The sequence below is a fragment of the Oryctolagus cuniculus genome, chromosome 15 (assembly GCF_051225735.1).
Source record: "Oryctolagus cuniculus isolate XC-2025 breed Fujian yellow rabbit chromosome 15, ASM5122573v1, whole genome shotgun sequence".
Lineage (NCBI taxonomy): Eukaryota > Metazoa > Chordata > Mammalia > Lagomorpha > Leporidae > Oryctolagus > Oryctolagus cuniculus.
In genome coordinates, this window is record NC_142881.1 from 74,244,471 (window position 1) to 74,255,816 (window position 11,346).

The window sequence follows — 11,346 nt, forward strand, 5'->3', positions numbered from 1 at the left end:
GGAGCTGGGTTTGGAGGAATGAGCAGGGGCTGCTCCAGGAGTGGGGCTTGGAGAAGAGCCCAGGCAAAGGCTCAGCACGGAGGGTGTGTGGAGAACACCCCCCGCGGCCCACCATTTCTCAGGGGACCCTGTACCTGCTGACACACCTTGCACATGCCCAGACACACATGCACTGTTACTAAAGGCTCCCTGATAGAAAGGGAGCCCAAAGCACCCACATCATCAGTCTCCATGGACTGGAAGACCCCACCTTGCCCTTGCTCACATCCTAGCCAGTCTAATGCCTCTGCCAGCCCAAGAAGCCCGCCATGACCTGACTCACCCTGGCAACCTGTCTGCCCGCACCCTACCCAGTCTCAGCCATCTCTGCAAAGTCGTTGACGATGCATGTGCGTGGCTGGCACCTGCCTACCCAGCTACCTCCAGCTACTGAAGCCTGATGCCAGGCCCAGGGTCTTCCACGGATCTTCTTTCTCTGCACCTGCCCTGGCTGGAAGCCCCCCTGCTGCATCCCTTTCTCAGCTGACCCTGTCCCTCATGTGCCCTTTCACTTCCTCACCACGTTAAGTACCCATCAAGGTCCAGCTGCTGCCCCACCTCTTTTAAGAGCTCTCTGATTGTACTGATGGCTTCTCCAACATGTCCCCGGGCACCTTGTAGGAGAAGTAGCCCTGAACCTGTTTCCCAAACAGCAGTGTCACAGACATTCAATGTCAAGTTTAAGGTCACATGGCTGATAAGGGCCACAGAGCAAGGACTCAAAGCAGGCCATCTGATTCCAGGGCCTGTGCCCCTGCATGGTCGGGGTTGCTGGAGAGAGTCCCTAGGGCTTTGCCCATGTGTTTTATGGCCTTTCTTCCAGTCATATCTAAGGCATAAGCAAGGAGATCTACATTTGATGGAATTATTACTGACACTAAAAGTTAACGATCAACACAGTGGCTTCCCTGTGGCAGGAGTCTCCCGCCCTGATGGCTGAGACCAGGCAGCACTGGGAGTACTTGGGCTAGGCTTTTACAGCTGTCTGGTACAGTCACAAAATGCTCTCCACTGCTGGAAAAGCTGATTGTTTTTTTTTTTTTTTTTTTGCTCTTGGGAGAGGCTGGCTATACTCTGGGAGAATTCTAAAGCTGCTGCAGCCCTACCCATGAGAAACGCCCCTCTGTGTAACACTATATATGTTCTGGGTGGCTCCCAGGAGGACAGGTGCAGCCCAGCCTTCTCCCAGGACGTGAGAGATTCCGGCCACTTCACCATGAGGCTTCTAGTCCTTTCCAGCCTGCTCTGCATCCTGCTTCTCTTCTTCCCTGTGGAAGGTAAGGCAGCCCCCCACCCCTACTCCCACCACTAGCCCTGGGTGCCAGTCCTTGAGCAGGGATTCCAGGATCCATTAAGGTTCTTATCAGGAACTGTTGGGGGACAGCCCCTGTGGGCAGCCCAGAGCCCTGCCAAAGCCAGGCTCTTTCTCCTGACCCTACACAGCACCGCTAGCCATAGGGGTGGTCCCAACCATTGACCTAAGGACTTGAGGCCCCACAGTCTCCGTCAAAAGCCTCCGCTTCCCCGGGCATGTGGACACGCTAAGTCGAGCAGCATGTTTAATGATGCAAAGCTACGGGCCCGCCGAGGTCGAGGTTCCGAGCCACTCTGCTATGCTGGCTTCAAGTTTGCAGCACAGTCAGTGCGGTGGATGAGTTAATTAACTAGACAATCTGAGTCCCCGAAGTTCATGCACAGTGGGTACCTGAGATGAGGGAGTGTGTGGTGAGGGGTAAGGGGTGTTCCTGCAGGTTTGAAAGAGGAAGTCATGGTCTTTCCCCCCTGTTTGTGGGAGCATTTAGCTCTCTTGCCTTTCTTCAATCATATCACTGAGTATTTTGAAATTTTCTCTTGCCTAACCCCCTAGAAACTGCCTACTTTCCTCTTCTTTTTTTTTCTTTAGTAGCTATGGTTATTGTAACATGTATTGGACCTGTGGATATAGAAATAGATACAGAGAGAAAAACACCCATAGTTTCATGATTCAAAAATAGCCATGCTGGGGTGGGCATTTGGCCTAGCAGTTAAGTTGCCTCCCTCCCACATCCCAGTACTTGCGTTCCAGTCCTGGCTCTGGCCACTGATTTCAGCTAGCTTCCTGTTAATGCAGATCCTGGAAGGCAGCAGGGAACGCTGCAAACAGCTGAGTGCCTATCACCCACGTGGGAGACCAGGATTGAATTCCCAGTCCCAGATGTTATGGGCATTTAGAGAGCTAATTAACGGATGAAAGCGTTCTCTTCTTTCCTCTCTGCCCTACCCACACCCCCACCTCTCAAAGAGAAAAGAGAGAAGGGGCACTGTGGTGCAGTAGGCTAAGCCACCACCACCTGCAACATCAGCATCCCATATAGGCACTGGTTCAAGTCCTAGCTGCTCCACTTCTGATTCAGCCCCCAGCTGGTGCACCTGGGAAAGTAACAGATGATAGATAAATAGATAGCCCAACTACATGGGCCCCAGCCCCTATGCAGAATTCCTGGCCCCTGGCTTTGGCTTGACCCTGCCCTAGCCATTTAAGTCATTTGGGGAGTGCATCAGTGGATGGAAGAACTTGCTCTGTCTCTTTCTCTCTCTGTTCAATGTTTTCTTCAGTTCTTTTCAGCATTTTGCATGCAGCATTTTGCATTATTAATTATGTGTCCCTGCATGTTCCACATTGAGCCTTTTTCATTTGTTACTGTGTTTTTTTTTTTTAAAGATTTATTTTATTTATTTGAAAGAGTTACAGAGAGAGGTAGAGACAGAGAGAGAGGTCTTCCATCCACTGGTTCACTCCCCAATTGGCTGCAATGGCCAGAGCTGTGCCGATCCAAAGTCAGGAGCCAGGAGCTTCTTCTAGGTCTCCCACATGGATGCAGGGGCCCAAGGACTTGGGCCATCTTCTATTGCTTTTCCAGGCCATAGCAGAGGGCTGGATTGGAAGAAGAGCAGCTGGGACTAGAACTGGCGCTCCTATGGGATGCCAGCACTTCAGGCCAGGGCTTTAACCCCCTGTGCCCCAGCGCTGGCCCCTTGTCACTGTGTTGTTAGAATCACCCAAAATACTTAAGACTGAAGTTTATCTGGAAGCATTTGTACCAGACTGTCGGCAGCAGCTGTTGTGGGCCAGTGGATTATGGGAAGCAATTGTTTTGTGAAGGGCCTGCAATGAAAACGAGCCTCACACGTAACAAGGAAAGCAGCCAAGGGAATCCTCGCACACATGGGCCACAGCGTGCCATTTGTCGGTCCTCTGTGCTGAGATGTGTTTGAGGTTGCCAGTGTCACCCTAATGACAGCTCAAGGGGATGAATATCTTTCCCCATCAAGTTTCCTCTCCATTTAGGACTATTTCTGGCAGATTCCTGCATTTTAAGTCTAACTTGGCCTCAGGTACAGTCGTGTCCTATCGTGAATTTATGTGCATAAGCATTTAGAGGGTTCACAAGTTTGCTATTTTACATATGTGGCAAAAGGCACATGTACACATACAATATTTCCTCTATTGAGGATTCTTTTCTTAGATGAGATTGCCAAGAGGAGTATTACTATGCCGAAGGGCACAGACGTCTCTGAACCACAGAGCTGAAAGGTTGCTTGGAACATGAGGGCATTGAGGGTAATAGAAGGGGGCACTTGAAAAAGTGCAGGGAAAATGGGAATTAAAAGGTTAGACAAAGAGAGGTCTTCCATCTGCTGGTTCACTCTCCAAATGGCCACAATGGCTGGAGCTGGATCTATCCAAAGCCAGGAGCCAGGAGCCAGGAGCTTCTTCTAGGTGCCTTACGTGGGCGTAGGGACCCAAGCACTTGGGCTGTCTTCTGCTGTTTTCCAGGTGCATTAGTAGGGAGCTGGACTGGAAAGGGAGAAGTCAGGACTGGAATCGGCATCCATATGGGATGTAGGTGCTGCAGGCGGCAGCTTTACCCACTTACTCTACAGCGCCGGCCCTTACCATAAGCTTCTTGATGACCCCTCATGTTCTGGGGGCATAGTGTCTCACAGCACTGACTGTTCTTTCTTTTTAAAAATTTTTACAATTATTTATTTAGTTTATTTGAAAGGCAGAGAGAGAGTGACAGAGATTGCCCATCTCCAGGTTCACTTCCCAAATGCTCACAACAGCCAGGCCAGGCTGAAGCCAGGCATCCAGAACTCAATCCAAGTCTCCCATGTGGGTGGCAGGGATCCAACTACACAAGCCATCACCTGCTACCTCCCAAGATGTGTATTGGCGGGAAGCTGGAACCAGGAGCAGAGCTGGGTCTCAATCCCAGACACTCTCATTATGGGATGTGGGCATCCCAACTGGTGGCTTAACCACCACTGACTGTAATTGTTGAATATTTTTTATTTGTTTTTGAAAACTAAGTCACAAAAAGGCCCACTCTTTCCCTGGGCCCTCCCGCAGCCTGGCTGGTCCTGGGTTTCCTTGAACTGATATTGGGGAACCCAGGGTCATAGGAGTGGAACTCAGTCAAGGTGCTCCTGGGGGGAGGGGGAGGGGAGTCCCCAGGCAGCTCAGGGAAGGTCCCTGCTCCTCTGTGTGTGCCCTCAGGGAGAAGACATCCTATCCGGTCCCAGAGAGTGTGGCGCTGCTGTCCAGTTGCCAGACCGCTTAGGACAATCCTGAAAGGTAGGCGCCCATACCCTGCCTGGTGGGGTGCGGGGTGGTGAAGGGCACAGGCCCAGCCCCAGGGAAGGCTGCAGGCTCCCAGCTCCCAAGAGCTCAGGTTGCAGACCGGGGCTCAGGGACACTTGGGGATGCTTGGCCAGGCTGTGAGGCCACACTGTGCAGGCTTGCATGGAGGGAGGGAGGTGGGGCATGGGGGCAGGCTGAGCCCCAGGGGAAGGCTGCAGAGTCTGATGCCCACCTGGGCTCTGTCCGGCTTCTCTGTAGCTCCAAAGCCCTCTCAGGCATCCCGGGAGATCCTAGCGTCCCTTGATCCTTCACGGCTGAGGCCCCAAAGTCCAGTGATCAACACCAGAGACTCTGTGCACTTCGCAGCCTCCACGAATCCTGTCCAGCGGAGGGCACGCTCAGGTGTGAATGACAAGGGGGTGGAGGGATGCGGTGAGACCCCATGGCTACCCCCTCAGCCGTTTCTCCTTCCCAAGTGCCATCACAGCCAGCTGGGCCCAGATAAAAATAGCTACTTTGCCAGATGCCCCTCACAAGGCTGAGTGGGTGTGAGCCCCTCCAGGGAAGGCGGAGGTGAGGGAGGTGAGCCGCTGCCTGGTTCCAGCCCTGGTGGGGGCCGAGGGCTGTGGCTCTGTCTCCCTCGCCTCTTGCAGCCTCCAACTACACGCTCAGCTGATGAGGAAGATGAGGATGTGTGCACACTCACACTACACCCAGAGATACACACAGTACACCTAGAGATACACAAACCACACACACTACACCCAGAGACATATATACACTAAACATACATATACACTATACACACTCACACCACACAGAGATACATACACACTACATACACTATGCACACACAGAGCACACTATACCCAGAGACACACACACTATTCACACATTACACACACAGACACACATGCTACACACACAGAAATGCACACTACACACACACTACACCCAGAGATACTCACATTATACACACACACAGATATGCACACTATACACAGACGCAATGTTATACACAGACATGCATGCTACACACATGACACACTCTACACAGAGACCCACCACAGATACATATGCTATACACACAACACAATATACACTATACACATGACATACATGATGCATGCTATACACAGATACACACAGACACACATAGAACACACACAAAATACACTACATACAGATATACACAATCTACATAGACACACCACACAGTTACACAGACACACACACCAACACAGGCAAACGTCCATATGTAGTCACACACATGGACATACCCACACTCAGGTGCAGACACACACAGTGTACAGGAAACATGGCCAGGTTAGCCCTTTTGCCCAATGTGAGGGCAGCCCTGCATTACTCTCACTCTGTCTCGGGACAGTCATCCAGGTCCATGGCTCCTATGTCAAGAGCAGATTTCTTTTCCTTTCTATGGTTAAGAACATTCCTTACAGAACTCCGTAGAACAAGAAGAGCAATGCAGACATGTCTGTTGGGTGCTCACTGCGTGATCTCATTGCAGTACTTGAAACCATCCTAGGGAGATCTTATTTCCATTGTGGAGACTGGGAAACTGAGGTTCAGAGAGAAACTGAGGCAGAGCCGGAAACCAGGATCTGCCCGCCTCTCTCCATGGCAACAGACTGCTCCTGGCAGGAACTCTCTGCAGCAGGTGCATGAAGGCACGTGCTGGAGCAGGGCAGCTTTCCTCGTGGAAAGCGCCATCTCGTCAGGATCTCAGCTCCGTCCCTAGGAGCTGAGTGCCCCTGCGCCGGCAGCCAGAATTGCTAAGCCTCAGTGTCCTTATCTGTGAAAAGGGTTTGATAGTGGAATCTTCCTTTTCCCATCACAATGAGCAGTCGACGGGGTCATGTCTGTGACACACTTGGCAGCAAGCCTGGCACACGGGACCCTGTGCTCATGGCCCTGCTGTCGCCGTGGAGCAAAGCTGGCCCCACAGAGGCTGCTTTGATAGGAGACCAGCAATTGCAACACTGAAAACCAAAGCCTGTGCATTCTTGCCCAGGCTTGGCAGTGCATTGTCATCTTGCAGGGCTGACTCTGGGATTCAGAAAGGAGGGAGAAGATGCATCTGTGTTCCCAGGGTGTTGTGAAATCCACAGCGGGGTTGTGCGAGGCCGTCCAGCCTCGTGTGCTGGAGCTTACCCAGCGTGAGGGTGCGGTGCCTCTGTCGTAGGAAGAGATGTTGACCCAGGGTTAGCCTGAGCTGACAGCATCGTGCCGAGTGACATTCACTCCTCCTTCTGACTTTTCCAACGCATTGCTTTAGCTCTGAGCCCTGTGCAAGGCCCGTGGGGAAGACAGTGTGTGAAGCAAGGCTCAGGACTCTGGATCCATGTGACGAAACCGTCTTCACGGATCAATGTGCTGCAAGGGCCAGTTTGCTGAGTTTGCCACCATTTACATTTTGAAAAAAGGGCTTCGTCTGAAGTACCTGAAAAGTCCACAGCAATCTCTAAGTAGCATTGTCACAGTGGCATTTTTTGTTTTTTGTTTTTTGTTTTAATGAGTGTTCCATCAGCTGACTTAGTTGGCTTTTCAAGGGCATCGGGCACTGGCTCTGAGCCTGGGAGCTGCTCAGGCTCACGTGGGGGTCACACTGAAGGCTGTCTAAGCCCCACCAGTGGGAAAGGTCTGCAGCCTTGGAACCTCTACTGGGCCACCTTTCACCAACATGTTGTGAGGCTGCCTCCAAGGAAGGCCCTGGGGAAGACTGGGGAGGTGCTAAGAGATGAGCCTGGAGCTGAGAGACCACCCGAGTCCTAGGAGCACTGGGCCAGCCTCCCTGCTTCCAAGGCCAGCAAAATGACATGACCACAGTGGGAAACTCAGGGTGCAAGGCACCCAGAGAGATTCCTCCCTCACCATAAGGTTGTCTGTCTTCAAGAAGCAGCTCAGAGGCAGGGACAAAGGTTATTCACTGAGGGTTGGCTTGTTTTCGGCAATAGCAGTGCTGGGGCAGACACAAGGGCCTGGAACAACAGAGCCTGGATGGGGAAGAGGAGGAGGGACTGGCAGGCCCTGCTTCCCAATGGGCTAATCAATGAGGCCTCATGCCGTGGCCTTGCTCCTCGTAATTATAAAGTGGCTTCAGAGAGTTAGTAGAAAAATAGGATTCAATTATAAGTTTATTTGGGTAGAAAAAAATTCAAAATCTATGCATTTTTTTTCCATGAGCTTTTTGAAGATCCCTTGTCTATCCATTAGCTAACCTGCTCGATAAACAACTCCCAACTTCAGTGACCCAGAGCAGTGGGCATTTGTTGTTTTCCATGAGTCTACTGGTCAGCTGGACCTGTCTTCTAGCTCAGCCTTAGGAGCAGGGGCAGAGGCCCTGTATCCTGATGAGAGAAACTTACAAAAGAGGGGCAGAGAACTGTGAGCGTTCTTGCAACCAGTCAACCACATATTCGTTGGAGGAGCCAGGGAAGCATTTGGGATCTGAGAGTGGGCATAGGGAACAGGGCAAACAGCAATCAGGAAATCGTGAGCCTCCATCAGAAATGGGGGTGGGAGATTCTTATGACAGTGTTAATGGCAGAGAGTAGCCTATGCTGTAAATTACCATGTTTATCACCGTGGGAAGATAAAAGCACTTTCAAGCGGGAAGAGAAATAGAAAGAAACTACACCAGTGTCAGATTTATGATCTTATTTATGATGACGGCATGAGACCACGGATGAATTGTACTAGTTAAATTTATTTTTTGTGTAGCTAATGCTTATATTGAAATTATTAGGTGCAGCAATTACATCTGCGACCTCATTTAATCCCTCACAATAATCCTAAGAGTTAATACTGTTACTACTCTCTCCCCTTTTTACACATGAGGGATCCAAGCCCAGAGAGGTTAAGCAACTTGTGGAAGATCACACAGATCGTAAGCACTAGTGCAGAGCTTCGAATCCAGATAATCTGGCTCTAGATTTTGTGCTTTTAACTACCTCACCACACTGCATATGGTGACCATCCGGAAACAGGAGAAAAAAGGATCATCTCATCGCCACACCTTAATGATCTTCTGATTCATTTCCCATACAATTATGTTGATGCATTTTTAGTTTTACTGTACCTCTTCTTTTAATTCTTCAAATTTTAACATTACATCATAAGCATTTCTCTTCATTACTAATTAACTGTCTTATTAACATAAATAATTGTCTTAACATAATAACTGTCTTATTAACATAAATAATTAACTGTCTCTCCATTGTAGGACATTCAGACTGTTTCCAGACATATTATTTATTTGAATGACAGAGTGACAGAGAGAGAGAGAGAGAGAGAGAGAGAGAGAATGATACCTTCCATCCACTGGCTCAGTTCTCAAATGGCTGCAACAGCTAGAGCTGTGCTAGGCTGAAACTAGGAGCCAGCAGCCAGGAACTCCATCCAGGTCCCTTATGTGGAGAGCAGGAACTCAACTACTCAAGCTATCATCTGCTGTTTCCAAGGCACATTAGCAGGGAGCTGGATCAGAAGTGGAGTAGCTGGGACTCAACCCAGCACTTGAATATGGGATGTGGGCATCACCTGCCCCAGAATTTTGTTTCTGCTATTGAAAACAATAGGAAAAGGACCTGTGTTGTGGCATAGCAAGGTTAAATTCCCTCCCATATGAACACTAGTTCCAATCCCAGCTGCTCCACTTCTGATCTGGCTCCCTGTTAATGTGCCTGGCAAAGCAGCCGAGGATGGCCCAAGTACTAGGGTCCCTGCCACTCATTTTTTTTTTTTTTAAGAATTTTTTTTTTTTTTTGACAAGCAGAGTTAGACAGTGAGAGAGCGAGACAGACAGAGAGAAAGGTCTTCCTTTTTCCATTGGTTCACCCCCCAGTGGCCGCTACAGCCGGTGCATTGCAGCCAGTGCGCTGCACCGATCCAAAGCCAGGAGCCAGGTGCTTCCTCCTGGTCTCCCATGCGGGTGCAGGGCCCAAGGACCTAGGCCATCCTCCACTGCACTCCCAGGCCACAGCAGAGAGCTGGCCTGGAAGAGGAGCAACCGGGACAGAATCCGGCACCCCAACCGGGTCTAGAACCCTGGATGCTGGTGCTGCAGGCAGAGGGTTAGCATATTAAGCCACGGTGCCGGTGCCCTGCCACTCATATGGTAGACCTGGATGAAGCTCCTGGATGAAGCTCCTGGCTCCTGGCTTCATCCTGGTCCATCCCTGGCCGTTTTGGTCATTTGGAGATTCAACCCGCAGATAAAAGATCTCTCTCCCTCCATCTCTCCCCCTCTCCTGTAACTTTGCCTTTCAAATAAATAAGTCTTAGATTAATTAATTAATTAGGACAGTAGGAGCAATAGCTGAATGCATGCCATTTTTTTCTTTCTCATGGGTCTTCCTCCTGTGAATGGGACTGGTTTGTCCAGCGATGCAAACGTAGCGGTGGGACACACGCTGTCAGCAGAGCACTGGCTGGCTGAGATGAGACAAGCATGGGGGTTCGGAGAGCCTGCACACATGACCCTGTAGCAGAGCCTCCTACCCCAGCTACCAGGCAGGTCTCCCCACTCCAGGCCCAAGGCAACTCAAGTGGGCCTCCTTAAGACAAGCCACCTTCTCCCCACCTTCTGCCAGTAAATCACAGTCTGGGCTGGTTGTGTTGGCCACGGTAGTGCCCTTCTTTGCCTCAAGGAACAAGGATAAAATCTGATTCTTGCTTTGACTTTTACAAAGTCCTGTTGTTTGGAAATGAATCTTAATTATATTTTCCTCCTTCTCTCCACCCCCCCCCCCCCGCTCTGCCCACTTCTCTGCCTTCATCCTATCCCCATCCCTCTTGGCTGCCTACTGCTCCTTCCAGGACGCTATGCGGGGCCCTGCAGACTGTGCAAGATCAAGCCATCTCTCATCCACCAATGGGTGGTGCCTGGAGCACTCCCACAGGTGTAGAGCTGTGAAAACGAGGCCCTATACAGAGGAGAGCCTCTGGCCAGCGCCTCATGTGCCCAGTAGCCTCAGTTGCCCCTTCCAAACTTCACAGCCATGTGCTGTGAGGCTGAAGGGCTTCATCTCCAGCAGCAACAGTCCTGGAAAAGTTCTGGAACTCCAGGTCCTGGTCCCAGTCCTGCCACCAACCTTCAGCATTATCCTGAGCCAGACTCACCCACATGGCCTCATCTCCACGTGACCCCTCCAGCACTGATGGTGACCTGTGAAAGCCACAAATCCATAGATTTCCAAACCTGCTAGGGCGCAGGGTCCCAAGCACCCAAGGCAGATGACAAGATTGTGATGTCTCGGCTGATCTCAGAGACACTCAGTCTCCTGGCATTTAACTCCTGCATCCCACAACCCCTGAAGGAACCCCTTCCTAACTTCCTGCCTTGTGTCTGCTGGAAAGAACATCCAAAATAAACAAATAATAAACAAAGCAACAACATGCATGGAGCACCTTTGTTTGAGAAAGTCGGTGGTGGGGCCAGAGCAGGACATTCTGCTAAAGAAAACTGTCCCTGACACCTCACTCTATGCCACTCTCTCCTCACAAAACCATCCAGCCGTGAAGGGAAAGGGCCAGTAGCCAGGCGTCTGGGTCCAACACACCAGGACACAAAGCCAGCCTGCCCAGGAGTTTGAGTCACTCAGGCACTGCAAAGTGAAGATCACAGGACCTCCTCAGAGAGCAAGGAAGGTGACAGATTCCAT

The 11,346-nt window shown here is 50.7% G+C and overlaps 1 protein-coding gene across 1 annotated transcript; it reads left to right on the plus strand.

Annotated features, from left to right (window-relative positions):
* The first annotated feature begins 1,161 nt into the window (after window positions 1–1,161).
* GPR15LG (G protein-coupled receptor 15 ligand) lies at window positions 1,162–11,078 on the plus strand. The gene is made up of 4 exons (XM_070057959.2): window positions 1,162–1,316; window positions 4,580–4,657; window positions 4,922–5,065; window positions 10,502–11,078. The coding sequence occupies exons 1-4, from the start codon at window positions 1,256–1,258 to the stop codon at window positions 10,588–10,590; spliced, it is 372 nt and encodes a 123-aa protein (XP_069914060.1). The 5' UTR covers window positions 1,162–1,255; the 3' UTR covers window positions 10,591–11,078.
* Window positions 11,079–11,346: the final 268 nt, after the last annotated feature.

Excerpts from the sequence above, each read along its gene's own strand:
- GPR15LG (XM_070057959.2), top strand. The coding sequence starts at position 1,256 with ATGAGGCTTCTAGTCCTTTCCAGCCTGCTCTGCATCCTGCTTCTCTTC. Across the intron at positions 1,317-4,579 it reads TCTCTTCTTCCCTGTGGAAG|GGAGAAGACATCCTATCCGG; the intron begins GTAAGGCAGCCC and ends GTGTGCCCTCAG. Across the intron at positions 5,066-10,501 it reads CCAGCGGAGGGCACGCTCAG|GACGCTATGCGGGGCCCTGC; the intron begins GTGTGAATGACA and ends TGCTCCTTCCAG.